We start from the raw sequence: 16,926 nt of genomic DNA on the forward strand, positions 1-16,926 counted from the left end.
TTATTGCACAATTCTCTTTTTTTATTATAATTTACAGTCTTTAATGCACTTTTTTTTTACACATTTTTATACCATAATTCACAGTCCATAATGCACTTTTTTTTTTACACATTTCTATATTGTAGTTTGCAGTCTTTAATGAACATTTTTGCACATTTTTATATTCTAGTTTACAGTCTTTAATGCACATTTTTGCACAGTTTGAGATTATATACAGTCTTTAATGCACTTTTTTGCACATTTTTTAGATTATAATTTATAGTCTTTAATGCACATTTTTAGATGATAATTTACAGTCTTCAATGCACATTTTTGCAAATTTTTAGATTATTATTTACAATCTTTAATGCAGTTTTTCACATTTTTAGATTCATATTTACAGTCTTTAATGCAAATTTGTTTCTAATATGTGCATATCATTTGTCACTTTATGTACATATCATCTGCCACTGTAAATATAAGTTCTACATATAAATATATTCACATGTACACACTGTACATAATCATCTAGTCCATGTATATCCATCCAGTATTTATTTCTTTGCACTATTTGTATTGTTTGTTTCAGAACATTTGACTTGTATATAGACATTTTATATATATTATTAATTTATTGTTAATTATTGTAGCTGTTACTTATATTCTGTGTAAGTACATTGAGAGAGCTGCATAAAACCAGAATCAAATTCCTTGAATTTATATACTTGGCAAAATGAACCTGATTCTGATTCTGAGCTTGTCAAGCACTTTAATTCACTATATTGATTGTTTTACAACCAACGTGTTAATTATTATTATAATAATTATACGATATGTAAAGAAAGGAGTTTTATCTCTTGTGCTTTCATGTATTAATAATCCTACGCATTACTCAATTGTTTATTTGTAATTATATATTTCACATTTAGGAAAGCAAGTTCTACATGTCAAATCATCCCAAAGTGACAATTGAAACTTTTTCCAGTTTGTTTGAATAGTGATGCAATCTGAACGGTGATGCAATAGGTCTAAATGTGGTCCGATCGCTCTGCATGGCCAGATTACCTTGCTTGGGGGGCCCTGGTGCAAAAATGAGGCACTGGCCCCCTATTACCTCATGGGAATCTGAACTGGCGCCTTGTTCCGTTGGTATTCATACTTTGCAATCTGACACACTTTGAGTAATTGTCTCCCAAATAGGCAGTTTATGTTGTCCATACAGTAGAGAAGTTATTGCCCAACCTGTAAACCACAGTGTGATAGCGCCACTGTCTGGCTCATTGCACACAAATCTATCCCTTCATGATTGTTCATTTAGTTTATTCATGTAACAAAACCCTGGAATAACACTTTGTACTTTAAATTAGCAGAGCAACACAATACATTTATTTTCGTTTGCAAGTCAAGACAGACGTGACCTTATATGAAACATGATTAATATTGTTCCTTAATTTGGCATTAGGGCTTGGCGATATTGAAAAATCAAATATCACAATACTTCTTACCAAAAAATCCATTTTGATATTGTAGGGTTGATCACTGGTGCTTTCACAAAATATTTACACAATTTAATTTTTGATAAATAAGCGTCAGTTATTTGGATACAATGATTAAGAGGGTATTAATCAGTGCTTTTGATTAGCGAGTAGTGTATGATGATTAAAATAACATGGCATTATGCTAAAACAATAGATTATGTATTCTCCAATAAGCTATGTACAATCTTTTTGGAGGAAGTATATCTATTTGTGTCCAATGGGGGGCGCCAAGCGACAGGGAGAGGGGAGGTCAAGAGGAGTTACAGTTGTGATGTACTGTACTGTATATATAAATATACCGTATATTGTATGTTTATTGTTATTTTGATATATATGAAATAGGGAGTTAATGGTTGTTATATGAGATATTGTATTTTTTTAAATTATATTTTGTATTATTGTTCCAACTAAATTCCGTTGGCTGTTGACATCAGAAAAGCTACTGAAGACCAGCTGATAGTTCTTGTTATTTTATTAATTCTTTAAATATGTCCATCTTAGTCCAATGTGATTCGTGGGTGCAACATGAGCAAACAGTATGTAGCTTCTCTTCAGGTGTGAGTTTACTGAACAGACACATCACAAGTTGATGGTCATAGTCTGCAGTTTTAATTACTATCCTCATAATAACTACACATACAAACCAAGGTATAATAGTTTTGAATTTTCAATTATTTGACTTTTTGATTTCATTTAGTTTTCCGAGTGCACCTACTTTTCTTTTTCTAGTTTCAGTTTTTCAGAAAGGTTTAGTTTTACAGTATTTAATGTCTCAGAAGTATATATATATACATACAAAATACATGGTTGGACAACTGTATAGAAATGGCTATATTGTTTGTGTAATCTTTGCATTACTTTAATGTCCGATGTGAAGGAATTAAGACATTGCATCATTTCCTGGAGGGTCAAGTCTGTTCAATTTCTGTGGTTCAATGTCACAAGAGTTGACTGAAATTCATGCTTTCTCCATTTTTCCATAGTGATATATTATGGCTAAAAAAATGAAATTTACGTTAATTTTTATTATTTTTTTACCCAGTTAATATTGTTTCAAATTAGTTTTTCTTAAATTATATAGTTTTTCTTTAGTTTCAGCTTATTAAAAATATTTTCCACTGCTTATTTTCTATAATTTCTATACTATAATAACGGATAGAAAGAGGACTACAAGGTGTCCTTTTATACTGGGTGTAAATGCTGGTGAATAAGCTGCATGGCTGCCAGCAAGCAAAGAGAACAGTAACTATGTGCGAGCGACTGTACAGAGAAGCCAGGCTGATTCAACAGTGGATAAGAAATTGTTTATTTGACTTGAACATAATTACAAGGAAACCAAACAGTCTGCAACATTCTAGCTTCAGTGGTAACCGCTCTAAGTGAATCACACTCAACACAGGAGGTCATCTCAAACTGCTTTTTATTACATCTTAAATAACAGTACATTTTAATATAGTTTCTATCTTGCATCCAGCTTTCGGTTGTACACTGACTGACTTTAAAATTAAATACAAAAGGTGAAAAGGGAACAGTGGGGGTGCAGAGCTCTACAGTTATTTGATGGAGAAAGAGAGAAAAGGAAAGGGAATTTAATTAATTTTTAATATTTTTTATTTCATTTTATTTTTTGCCAACTCCAGGCCTAACGCACAATTACAGCACATTTTTTTTGTACAGAATGTCGCAGAGAAAAAACAGAATGGAAAAAATGTCACTACTGCTAAAGAAAGAGCGTCTCTGTTTACAAGGAGAAGGGAACAACAGAAAATTCTGCCATTCAGATGCTGCAAGATTTTTTTTTTTCATTTTTTATTAAAGGACAGAAAAAAACCTGTTATAAAATGTTTTTCTTTGTAAGTGGAATTTTGTTTGCTACAGAAGGAATGACAATTTATTTGTTCCATTTGAGATTGTGTATGTTTAGGTGAATGAATGTACGTATGCATGTGTGTACAATTTAAACATTTACGTTACTTCTTAAATTTGTGGAATCCCTCCCAAGTATGGACCAAGTAACCGTTTATGTCGCAGGGTTTTGCTTCTCAAGTGCATAGCTTTGACATTGTAGTTGAATCATGTATGCACGGAGTAGCCAAAAACAAAAAGGAAAAAAAGAAAAAAAGAAAAATATAAATACCATTGTATTGATATATTCAACAGGTTATTTTCTTAAAGAAAAACATCAAAGGACTTAATTCCATATGCACCTTTTTAAGCAATTCTACAGCATGCGATTCTAAGAGATAACCCACCCATGGCAGACAACCAAAATCTTTTTTTTTTCGTTTTTAACTTAAAAAGTTTCAATATCATTATTTTCAAACATTGATTTATACAACATGTCATTCACAGAGTAGTAACTGCATTTCCAAGCACGGAATGGGCACCTCTGTTAAAAGAGAAACGTCCGGATTGCAACCGGGCTAAAGTGGAGGTACTCCCTACCCGACCAAATCACATCACCGGTCCCAACCTCGGGCAACAGAAACCAGGGGGAACAAAACTAAATTAAAGGAGAAAAAAAAATGAATAAAAAAGAGGGGCGGGGTGGATTATGATCCGATGGGTTAATCTTCATTTAATTATTCTACACTGTCGCCAGACAAAAAGGTGTAAGAATGGTTAAAATGGTTTGTTTTTTTTGTTGTTTTTCGTTTTAAAAACGAGCATTCATCATCATAAACAGCATGTGCTTGGTTAGTTAACTTTTTTTTTTCTTTAGACATTATTCTATATATGCAAAGTTTAATTTTTGTGCAAACAAAGATTTGTGGACTACACTGGAAAAAAGAAACAGTAAAAGTATCATGGGACTAAATATACAGAAGGGCCAGAAGTGGCTTGAGGACTCCCTGTTGAAGCTCAATTCTCTCACTTTGTTCTCCAGTGGGATAAAGCTGGATTTAAAATGACATGATCTGGAGGTTCTTCTAGTTTTTCGCTTAAAAACATTCGCTAAAATGTGTAAAGACTAGGAAATAAAACAAAGCTTTGATCCTCGTTTTAAACATTAACTGACAGTTCGCTGATCTACTTCTCTTTAACAAAAGAAGAATAATGAAAACAAAAAAAGAAACATGGCCAAAAAGCTATTAAGAGTTAGATCGCTGTCGTGTAATAACCTTCACTCAGACCTGTGTATAATGAGGACGCAGGACACGTTTGCTTGGGTGGCGGCAGCGGCAGCGGTGGGGTGTTTGTATTTTCACTTACTACAATACCAGACCATGGTGATGGGAGGAATGCACAACTTTCCCCTCCGTTCCATTTTGAAACCACTTAATTCCTCGAGCTTTTTTTTTCTTCTTTTTTTTGTAGCTGAATGAGTGACAGACAATTGTGCTCTTTTAAATATGAAGGAGAGGGAGAGAGAGAGAGAGAGAGAGAGAGAGAGAATTTTTGCCCTTGATAGTTTTTTGGGGTGTTTGGAGTCAGTATCATGGTGTTTTTGAAAAGATTGGATATGCAATAAAATTGAACATTGTGATGTTGGAATGGTCTTCCACTCAACTTTGGAGTCCAGATGCCATCTAGAAGCAAACAAAAAGACATAATTTGATTAGTATTATTCAGCAAAATCACTCATTGGCCAGACAACTGTGTTTTTTCAACATTTTATAGACCAAACTAATCGATTAATCCAGAAACTAATCCACAGATTAATCAACAATGAAAATAATCGTTAGATGCAGCCCTTAAAATCATTAAATCCAGGGTTGATCAATGATCATATGTGCATATCCCTTTTATTTGATTAGCAATTACAAATGATCAATGAATCGATTAACAAGATAGTTGGAGATTCATTTAATAGTTGATATCTAATTGATTAATTGTTGCAGCTCCATTTGTGTTTAAATTTCAAGTACAAAACAACATCACTTTGAGATTTAATAAGACATTTCTGAAGCTATGAGAACAACAAAAGGCAGATCGGACAGAAACTGGTAAAAAAGAGACTGATGTGATATTATGTGTGGTTTCTCTCTTAGTTTCAGATGTTGCACTTTCATTCCCAACCCCCAGATGGCAGTCAATACAAACTCTAGATGAGGCTCCATGTAGCTGATGCTGTTTCTAAAACACTGACAGTTCATCATTTACCTTCAGACTCTAGTTCCAGATCTTGAGGAAGCTGTCCCAGGACCCTGTTGCCACTGCCATGCCGTCGTCGGTCACACCCAAGCAGCTCACCCGGTTATCGTGACCAGCCAGGACACCTGCAGAGACACCAGAGGCTGAGACACAGCAACAAACCTGCTCCGTCTCATGGATACCACATGCTAGCTCAGACTTGGGATAACCCAATTACTGGATATCAGCAAGTACTGTGAGGGACAACACGGTAAAGTTCATCATTTCAACATTAATGACGTCTGTGGAAACCGGATTCCTAAAATGTGAAACGTGGAGGAAAAGGTGAAAAGATGACGAGGTGAAGCAGGTTTCAGGGCATACTGAAGGCTAATACTGACCCAATATGCTGATAATTAATATTCCACCAACCGATGGATGAAATCAGTGCGTGTGTGTGCGTATAGCCTGCTCAGATGTGGGCCTCCTCTGATCCCCTATGCAGTTAATAGCTGTAAAGTATTCATGCCTTCTATTAATATCCTCTATACTGTGAGAAAAACAAAACAACAGATCTTCTCCTCAAACGGCTAATGTCAAAAATCTGACTCTAAAGAAGTTGATCCCTGCTCAATAGTTTTTTTATAAATAATGCAGTGTGGCCCATCTAGTCTACTGTAATGTGCACAATCCCATCTGATACAGCAGCAATATCTGACCTGCTAATCTTTTGGTAAAAGGCAATGAATGTTTGTAGGGACGTGCTTGGTGCAATGTGAAACTCAAGTCTACTGCTTTCAAGTAGAGGTACTACAAGAAAGTAATGCTAGAACAAACATCCCAAACAAGAAGTTAACGCCCACCAACGATGTTCTGTACAGATGCCCTTTTTTTCGCCGATTGCTGAATAAATACATTCATGTCGTGAATAAAATGTGTATATGTGTCATCTTCAGTTCCCCATTTGTTCCCTTGAGATTTCAGAAAATTTGCGAGGTGCACCCACAGCGCCCGGAGGGGAAGCTCCAGTCGAGAGCTAGAGTAGCGAAAATGTACGTTTCGATTCTTATGCAAGAAGTTATGTTTATTTTTAATATCAATGGTACACAATGACTGTTTGGCGCTGCAGCAGCAAGTCTGTCAACACAGACGCTGTTTGCACGTAATTCTGCATGGAATGATGATGTTACAGCAATGTTATTCAATAAAGGGTCAAAAAAGTGAACGTTTGTAACATCGATTGCATTTTTTAACATTTTAAATTTGCCATTGAAATCATGTTGTGGACTGTCCGATGGATATTCCCCCAGTGAACGAGCACACAAACATGCTTTTCTGGCTCTTAAAAACAGAGGAGTGCTCGCTGGCGTGCGCTGAAGGGCTAAAAGTGTTTGGAACACCGTTAGTACGTGTTACTTCCCTTGTAAATAAATTCATCGTCACATTGGAAAAATAATGAATTACTCATTTAAAGTATTTAGTCCATTCAAGTCAATATTGAGTAGAGAAATGTGGACAGGTCTGTATCAGATCTGCACATCTGGCCAATACATCTTCACCCCATCCTTCTTTGCAGAGCTGCTTGACTTCTGTCAGGTTTCATGGGGAGCACGAGTTAACAGGAAGTCCTACCACATATTCTGGCCTGGATTGAGGTCTCTGATTTGACCACACTGGTGATGTCATGAGACTTTACCTGAACATGCCCTCAAAAGCCCTGACTGTTGTTTTGACGCCATTCCTGTGCAGCTTTAGCTTTATGTTTAAGGCTGTTGTCTTGCTGGCAGCAGGTTTTTCCTCCACGATTTTGCTGCATTCATGTTACACTCTACCTTCACAAGCATTGCAGGTCTTGTGTGTTCTGACTGACGTGTGATGTTTGACTTGCACCAAATAGAGCATTCAGTGTGATGGTTAAAAAGAAAACTTTTGTCTGATCATACAACTATTTTTTTCGCTTTCTTTCCCTGTGTTCCAGAGTTGCCTTCTGGCAAAAACTAGTCCAGATGTCATGTGATTTTTTTTTCAACAAGCATAATGCTGCAACTTGTGAAGCAGCCAGGCAACAGTTGTTTTTTGACACAGTGTCTCCGGTTGCAGCCATGGAGCCCTGCAGCTCCTTCAGGGTGTCCACAGACTTCTTGTTGGCGGATGTATTCATTATTGTGATTGGCTCAGTAAACTTTTCATAACTATGTTTGGAAATGTTCTGTTGCATTCACGGTGTGGTTTCTAACAGGAAATTGACTAAACAGCTGTTTAACCTTCCAGATAAGATATATAAAAGTAAAAATGTATGGCCATATCATGACAGAGTCTTAGGAAAGGCACTGCATAACGCAAGATGTGTACACTGGAATAAACTAATAACCAAAGAAATAGAATAGGAGTAAAACGGACATTTAACTATTTGCCGCGGTAACTTGACTGGTACAAAAGAAAATGGCAATTGTTGTTAGTTGTTATGGTGACAACACACGTCAGTGGGGCTTTAAAGTGTGTTGCTTCGCCACTAAGCTGGCAGTGGAGGTAGTCACAGAGCCGTCTGTTGAGGCCAATTCATACTTTCTTTCTTACTTACTTGTAAAAGGGACAGCCGGCATAGCGGGACTACACGCACGCACACACTAGAAGCCGACACTATTGTTTTAAACGTCACACTGGCATGAGTGAGTCCGCAGCCTGCCACAAGTCTGCTTATACGAAATTAGGTTAGCCCACTACAACGGTTGCAATCAACATTAGACATAAAAATGTCCGCCGCTCTAACTCCTATTCTATTTCTAGGATCCATAAACATTTTACAGTTACAGGTAGACTAGCCGTAATAAACTCGATCACAGTTTTGTAAATAACACATCTTCAGTCAACCTGTGATAAACGGCTCTTTGGATTTTGGATCTGTTGCAGCAGACTAATAATCTTTCTTATGTATCAGTTTAACAGTTATTAGAAATTAGATATTGACCTGTCATGTCGTCCACCTCTGACGTGACTGAGGTTCCTTCCCTGACAAGAACTTGTCCAAGATCCAAAGTACTAATTTAACTTGATGTGGCATTTTGATGGGATTCATGACGGCTCCATGGAAATATTAACGCCAAATTCACACCAGAGCAGCGGCAAAGTGCAGCCTGCGCCATGGTGCTATTCAAGCTGCAGCCATTTGATTCTGCGTCCAACTAAAAGTTGGGAAAAGTTTAACTTTTACTGGCAAAGTGCAGCCAGAGAATACCTGCAGCCAATCAGTAAACAGATCCTGTGACTCCTGTGACATATTGACCTATGTTGCAAAGAATTTCTTCCCGCCTGAGACACATGAACACGCCTCCCGGCCTCGGAAAACTTTAACTATTGCGCCAAGCCGAACTTCGCCGCTGCCCGGTGTGAAAACGCCGTTATTAGTATGTTTTGTTTGTTTACTCTAAAACCTGCTTCACCCTGCAGTAAAGCAAACACCCAAATCAATCAATCTGTGAAGGTCATTACAATTAATTAATCTGTGATATAAACCAGCAATTTACCTTTCAGTGTACACACTTTCCCTCAACATGCGTCAGGTACTTCTCCTTCAGTTAATGATTTTCTACTTGCCTAAACTATTATTCAGCAAGGAGTAAAGATACAGTGTAAACATCAGGACATCATGCTGTGCTGTTTGGACAACATGATGGTTGGTGGTGTACTGTGGTTGGTCTTACGCCCGATATGTCTAACTTTCCAAAACTAACAAATGGACAGCCACGCCCTCTTTCTGCAGCAACTGGCCAGGCGTGCGGAGGTGTGAAACAAGGAGATTTCAAAGCGTGCTGTAAATTAGTTCACATTCCTCGTGTTTTAACTTCCTCCACTGTCCGCAATCACCGCTGAACTGCACCGATGGCTTTACTTTAAAGAAAAGAGACTGTGGTGGTGCTGAACAGCGGCCGGGACAGATATGCTCGGTTTCTTCCCACACCTCTACTCCACATTTTTGACTGGGGCTGACACCGAACTCTGACTTGTATTGCTGGTTATTCAGACGGCTGAAGGTGCTACCGCTGTAATGAAGCAGACCATGACTTCATGATATATTTTTTATATATTGGTCTCCAGAATAATTACAAGAAACCAAACTTGGCGATAGAAAATACGCCATCAATTGCTTGTTCATTAAAAAGTGTAAAATGATGAGGAGGAGGTGTTTTTTGCCTGAGGAGCTGCTAACTGACAGGTTTTTGATGTGTGTAGGTTTTGGCATGGAGAAGTACATCAGCATGTACACCCTGTTTGGTGGCTTACCTGCACGGTCGGCCTTCAAAGTGTCCCAGACGTTGCAGTTGAAATCGTCGTAGCCGGCCAGCAGTAGGCGGCCACTCTTGGAGAATGCCACGGAGGTGATACCGCAGATGATGTTGTCATGTGAGTAAACCATCAGCTCCTGGTCAGCACGCAGGTCAAACAGCCGGCAGGTGGCGTCGTCTGAACCCGTGGCAAATGCGTTGCCATTGGGGAAGAACTGCAACAAAAAGGTCAGGGGTCAATACTTTGTGGATACTTTAGAGTGACTGCAGCAAATTCTTCATATGCCTTCATGTAGTCGTGATTAAATCTGTTATTGTCCTGAGGTTGTGTAACAATAACTTGCCACACCCTTTTCTGCTATTGGTCCCTAAAAAGCGTAAATATGTGGCACCAAAGTATTTCATTTCTTTTTTAGGAGTCCTTTTAGTTATCCCTGAAAGATTGATAGATTACTATTTCAGTAATAATTATCTAGAACGCACAACTATGAACTCCTAGTGACTCTTTTTGAAGCCTAAATTTTGCAGAAGGAAGTTATAACAGTTAAATGCATTGAAAGGACATGGCTTTGAAAATAACACTATGAACACATCTTGGAAAGGAAAACATTTAAATGCTTTGTCATTGTAATGGTCAGCATCCACAGACATGAATGATCTGCATCTTGACTTGCAATTTGCTTATAAAACTTGTGCCTCTACCTGAATGTGCCCTCAAGGACCTGAGATTTGCTCTGACAGGCTTGGCTTGGAAACGCCTTGAATGATTTATGATTAGTATATAACATGCACGAGAGAGAGTGTTTGCATGTGTGTGTGTATGTGGCCTTACGCAGATAGCGTTGATGTCCGACTCGTGGCCAGTGAAGGTCTGTCGGCACATTCCTTCTCTGATGTCCCAGAGCTTGGCCGAGGCATCGCAGGCTCCAGACACAAACAGCCTGGTGTCGGGCGCCAGAGAGAGACTCATGACATCACCGGTGTGACCAGCGAATGTAGTCGTCTGCTGACCAGTCTCAATGTCCCACAGAGCACTGCAAGAAAGCAGAAAAATGGTCAAATTTGGGGATGGGTATGGTTAGGATTATGTCGATACTCCTTATCGGCTCGGTTCTTTATCGATATTCTTATCGGTTCTTTTTCATTAATAAATAATTACTTTTTATTTTATCATTTAAAAAAAAAATAAACTCAGACAAGGATTAGAATTTATTTTAATTTTAAATATAACTAAATCTTTTTTAGAGCAGCAACAGTAATGCTTTTAACAGCAAAGTCACTATATAACTCATTAATATCTCACTGGAAACATCTAAAATATCAATAAAACAAACAATATTCCCAAGCAAAGTTTATAAAGAATGAAGAACACAGACATCAGTACGTATCAGTCCTTCCTCCTGTCCAAATTTGAAGATACGTAGCAAACTAAGCTAAACAGAACAAACTGTTTGCGGACTTCGCTCCGCGTGTGTGTGTGTTTAAGAGCTGAGCCCCGACACTGAGAGCAGAGGAGAGGCTGCAGCGTGATAATAAATTACACCGAAATGTTAAAAAGTAACGATAATGTCGGACCTTATCAATACTACGGTCTTCAATGATTCAGCAACGGTGCCCATTTAATACTGGCTTTCAGTGCCCATCGCTAGTCTATGTACAGCTGCAAAATACAAAACAATTTTTAGAGCGCTTTAAAATTTGTAAGTGTCATTTAAGAAGGAAACTGATCGACCCATGACGGGATGCTAGTAGCTGTATGACGTCTGTCTATCCCAAGCAGACTCAGTACTTGGGGCTTAAGGTTGACTTTGCTTTTAATGGCAGCTCTAAACTATATTATATCTTTTCATTAAATTGTGTGAAACAGTAGTTGAGCTAACTGTATGTTGATTTTATGAGGTTGTAGCTTGTGGTGGTGTTGCATTGGGTGCAGTTTCACAACTCACCAGGTGGTGTCTCCAGAGCTGGTGACAATCTGGTTGTCATCCAGGAAGCGACAGCAGGACAGGTAACCTGACAGGAATCAAACACACTGATTGAATAACTCATTCATGATTGACTGTCTTTTGAGAGTATTGAGAAGTAGAGGTTTCATTTCCTTACTGTCTGCACAGAGGAAGAAACTCTAGTCCAAATTATCATCCCACCCTCAGAGAACGCTGTGTGTGCTGGGTGTGGGGAAAGATGAATTGTCTAATTCACTCCCAGAAACAGAAAAAAAGCTGTAGGGTATCTCCCGGTTCATGACTTCCATAATTCATCCTTTACTAGCTGGCAGAGTGTACATACCCCTCCCTATAGCGAGGGAACTAGAACTAAAATGCTGACACACTTCCTGCATCATGTGACTCTGATCAGATGAATGCTCCTTGCCTCAGAGCTCAACACTTTCATTAGTCTGAGCTGGGATATGGCTCCCTGTTTTTATGGAGAAAGACACAACATGTGACTGGCATCTCTCGGATATGAAAATAATTTGGCTTACGCCAGTACATAAAGTTAAAACAATATCAGACACAAATAATCGAATGGCTTTGGGTATTGGGTATGATCTCTTCAGTCAAAGAAAAGACAAATTGAAATTGTAGGGCTGCCCCCTCTGTCGATTAGTCAACTAATCGGTAGTTTTGCTCTTAGCTGACTAAGATTTCTTTAGTTGATTAGTTTTTTTTTTATGCTTTTTCATGCTGAATGACTTATTTCCTAGAAAGTTATGAGCACATCTCTAGCAAACAAGATTTAAAGTATTGCTTTCGTGTGATTCTTTGCACAGTTTTACAGATCTGTCGATTTAATCAACGATTAGTCGACAAAAGAATCAGAGTGAAATATATATTTTGGTTTGTTTTCCATTTAGTGTGGTTCAGACTCGCAGCGCACAAATTAAATGGACCAGATTAAAAAAGATAATTTGCTGAGGGGCTTGTATGAAAGAGTGAATTTATCTTTTTCGTCTCGAGAGCTGCCACTTCTATTCCGGGAATCGCGGACTTTGAAATATTGCTGTCAAAGTTTTTTTTTACTATGACTCTGCACTATACTGTGTGCAAGAATCCCTTCTTCTCCAGTTTATCCCGAATGTCTTTATAAACATCACTATTTCTGTGGACTCTTTTTGGCATATTCTGTGTGTTCTCTTTGGCCAAGATGTCCAGTAGACTTTTGCAGAAAAAAAGCCTGCACAGGCAGCCTGCGTTTTGGTTCGCTTGGAAACCCAGTTGTTTTGGTCCGCACCAGAGTTCGATTACTGTGTTCACAACTATCCATAGAAACCGCACTGGATTTTGATAACAATGGACTGAATGTTGGCTTGTGAAAGCGCCCTAAGAATGGCTGGTCGAGGATAGCCCTAGAAACTTTTGCATGGAAAGCATCGTCTGAAAAAGTGCAGTGACTGCAGTGCTCCATCATGATAACATTATGACAACATGACATTTTGTATAAAGCAGTGCACACTGACTGATGGAACATGATCCTGCCGGGTGTTGTCTATCGATGTTTTACATTTTCCAGTTACTTCTCACTGCCATTTGGGCATGCTAATGTGTATCCAAAATGTCTTCTCTGTAGTATTACTGCTAAGCATAGTTTGATTAGTACATGGTACACGGTACACAACTGGGTGCTAAAGGAAATTCGGTGTTCCTGGAGGTTACAATGACTTTTAACAGAACCTTCTATAACTGCAAACAAACTCTGGGGGAAACACTCAATAGTAGATATTGAATACAAATCAGTGCAAATATGGTCTATTGGCAGATTGATCTGACCGTCATAAAATCCTGGGATTGATGGGTAAATGGGTACATGCTAACGGGTGTGTCCAGCCTACCTGTGTGTCCGGCCAGCTCACGGCTGACACGCACATTTCCCTCGCGGGTCTTGAGGTTGTAGATGGAGCAGATGTTGTCCAGGCCTCCACAGGCAACGTAGTTCCCAGAAGGGGCGTAGGCGCACGTCATCACCCAGGAGGAGCGCAACGGGATGGCATGGACCTGGAAGAGAGGAGGAAGATTTAATATTAGATAGCACGCAGTGACAGATGGGAGAGAGAGAGAGCGAGAGAGAGAGAGCGAGAGAGAGAGAGAGAGTGAGAGAGAGAGAGAGAGAGAGAGAGAGGAGGGCATGTGACAAAGTCCGTCCGCAATATTAACTTAACCTTTCAAGGGCACAACACCCACTATAAATAGCATCACTTGGCACCCTCAAACACTTTTGAATTATTTTATAATGAACTCAGCACTTTGTCACCCCTAAATGAAACTAGCTGCCAGAAAAGGGGGGAATGGGTAATGGCAATGGTTCATCTGCCAACCACTTACCAAACCAAGTAGTCAAGAAATGTTTACACTACCTAACTCATTATTCTGGCATCAATAAAGTCTTTAGATTGTTTTTTCTTTCTTTCTTTGAACTGGGTGCGATGAGCAGCTGTCATCCACTGCCCGTTTATGACTGATTTTAAGATCAAACGCCCGGGATGCTTTTCTAAACTGCACACAGTGAAAATACATATGCTTGTACACACAGTGACGTTGGCTGAACGAGCTGCATGCAACTTTTCAATTACAAAACTATAAGAAAACAAGAATTACACAGCAGTGAGATTGTTTCAGTTCTTTGGAATATGGTGTTTTTACCTTGTTTGTGGTGTAGCTGTCCCAAATAATGAGTTTGCCATCCTGGGAGGCGCTGACCAAAAGCCTGATGAAAAGAAAGAGGAGCTAGATCAAACTACGGAAAGATTACCAGTGCATTGCCCATTATGAATAGCTAGTTTATCACACATGAAAAATGGCATCTTTCATCTAATTCTGTGATGGATATGCTCCTGTATAGATTCGTTATATATTGGTACTCCGATAATCTGTGACCTTCACTAACACAAAGAACAGTGATTGACACACAATATGTGAGGATTTGGCTGTATTTGTTTGAACATTTTGAATATTTGAAAAGACTTTTGTTGTGCAGACTTCAACCTCCTTCAAAAAAGTTAACAAAAACTGCAAAAGTGAACAGTGAATTAAAAAACTTGGACTGACTAATAGACAAGCGCCATGCTGTATTGAGTAGAGCTGCAACGATTAATCCATCAGTTGTCTAAATTCTCTGCGTCCAGCTTCTTACATGTGAATATTTCTTTTGGTTTCTTTACTCCTCTATGACAGTAAACTGAATATCTTTGAGTTGTGGACAAAACAAGACATTTGAGGACGTCATCTTGGGCTTTGGGAACCACTGATCGACATTTTTCACCATTTTCTGACATTTTGTAGACCAAAGATAGATAAGCCACAAAATATTCACAATTAAGAAGCTGGAACTTTTACTTTTTTTCCCTTAAAAAATTATTCAAACCGATTAATCAATTACCAAAATAGCTGGCGATTAACTTATTAGTTGACAACTAATCAATTAGTTGTTGCAGCTCTACTTTCAAGACCATTTATTTACTTTCAATATGTTATGTGCTTCAAAAAGAACAACCTGCAGAGTCTGCTGCACGGTAAGGTCTCGCTACAAATCCTGTTTTGCATTCTAGAGACAGCGCTCAGGTACCTCTGTGGCTGTGCTCTGCTATCTGGGTGAATTCAACAAGAGTAACCACAGTGACAGTCCCAATACGCACAGGACCGGGAAAAGGAGTGAACACACCAAGGCCTGCTGGGAATCTGCTGGCAAATCTTAACTACCAGGCTGACGGGAACGCGCTCACATGTGCACACTCCGTCGGATAATAAGCCAGGGACAGAAGGGTCTCTGCTGGGAATTTCAGTCTAAAAGAAAATGAAGCATCAACTTCCGAGCCTTAAAATGAGCGTATTAAACTCGAATAATCAAAAGATTATGTCAAAAGTAGGAAAATGTATGTGTTATTAACTTCCAGTGCAATGTGAGCGAGAGAGTGTGTTAAGTGTGTGCGTGTCAGCTGGGAGACGATGATGCAATGACGCGCTCACTTTCTTGTCAGAACAGAGCTCTGACAACCTGGTTGGGAGCAGACACCCAATGTTTGGAGAGACCAGACTTTAAGTTCACAATCAGTTTGTGTTGCTCATCACTCATCAGGTTTGTTTGAGTAACTGTGATGCAGCCAAGTGACAACAGTCAAACACAAGGAGAGAGGAGTGTGTGCTTGGCTGTAGTTATGTTCAGCTAAAGTGATTAGCAGCAGGAAAACAAACAATTTCTATTTCTTCTAGTGTTTGCTATTCTCGCTCTGAACTTCAGCTGAGGTAAATAGCTTCCATGCTAAACCACTTTCAGGTTTTAAGAGTACAACTTTGGAGGCTGGAGTCCATTATGAGTCAAGGCTTATGAGAGAAAGAATAATGAACAGACTAATATCATAACATTTCATTGAGGCCTATGTGATAACGCTTGCAAAATTTCTGTCTATTAAATTAATTGCAGACATGGTCATTTAGGTATGCTGCAATGATTATAGAGCTGCAACAAAAACTATTCTGATAATCAATTAATCTTTAAAGTAATTTTTATGCAAAAATGTCGGAAAATGCTGTTTGCAGCCTCTAAATTATGAAAATGTCCTTCTTTTCTCTGTTTTATATCACATTAAAGTGAATATCTTTGGGTTTTGGACTGACAAAACAAGACATTTAAAGACGTCACCTTGGGGCTTTGAAAAATTGGGACATTTTTCACTATTTTATGGACCAAACAATCGAGAAAATAATCCGCAGATTAAATAATAATGAAAAAATAATCATTATTTGCATCCCTAAATGATTATATATAATAAAATGACTGAATAATTAATTAAGAAATCAACATTGATTTGAATATGATCTTAATTCTACACCCTAGAAACACAAGGCAACTGTAACAGGAGCAGTATTATATCAGCAAAGCCATAAAAACAAACAACAACCAAAAACCGAACAACTGTTGGGTCACCGGTGGTTATGAAGAAATCGTTTCATGTGGGAAATGAGTCATGACTCACTGATTTCATGAGGATTGAGGTTATCTAGTTCATCATTCAAGCTCCCTCTGGTGTTGCCAATACCAAGTACTATTCTACATAA

At 38.5% G+C, this 16,926-nt stretch overlaps 1 protein-coding gene across 2 annotated transcripts in view; it reads right to left on the reverse strand.

Moving 5' to 3' along the window:
- Positions 1-2,806: 2,806 nt before the first annotated feature.
- Positions 2,807-16,926, reverse strand: part of LOC141773021 (guanine nucleotide-binding protein G(I)/G(S)/G(T) subunit beta-1) — a 43,280-nt gene continuing 29,160 nt past the window's right edge. Inside the window, exons 5-11 of one of the 2 annotated variants that reach the window (XM_074644643.1) lie at positions 14,515-14,578; positions 13,707-13,869; positions 11,821-11,887; positions 10,707-10,908; positions 9,873-10,089; positions 5,622-5,737; positions 2,807-5,047 (exon numbers count right to left, since the gene is read on the reverse strand). In XM_074644643.1, the coding sequence (XP_074500744.1) occupies positions 5,631-5,737; positions 9,873-10,089; positions 10,707-10,908; positions 11,821-11,887; positions 13,707-13,869; positions 14,515-14,578 (820 nt within the window). In that variant the 3' untranslated portion in view covers positions 2,807-5,047; positions 5,622-5,630. Of the gene's footprint in view, positions 5,048-5,621; positions 5,738-7,548; positions 8,774-8,900; positions 10,090-10,706; positions 10,909-11,820; positions 11,888-13,706; positions 13,870-14,514; positions 14,579-16,926 lie in introns of those variants that run through there. The other variant, XR_012594990.1, reaches the window with a different exon arrangement.

This window comes from Sebastes fasciatus, chromosome 8 (assembly GCF_043250625.1).
Source record: "Sebastes fasciatus isolate fSebFas1 chromosome 8, fSebFas1.pri, whole genome shotgun sequence".
Lineage (NCBI taxonomy): Eukaryota > Metazoa > Chordata > Actinopteri > Perciformes > Sebastidae > Sebastes > Sebastes fasciatus.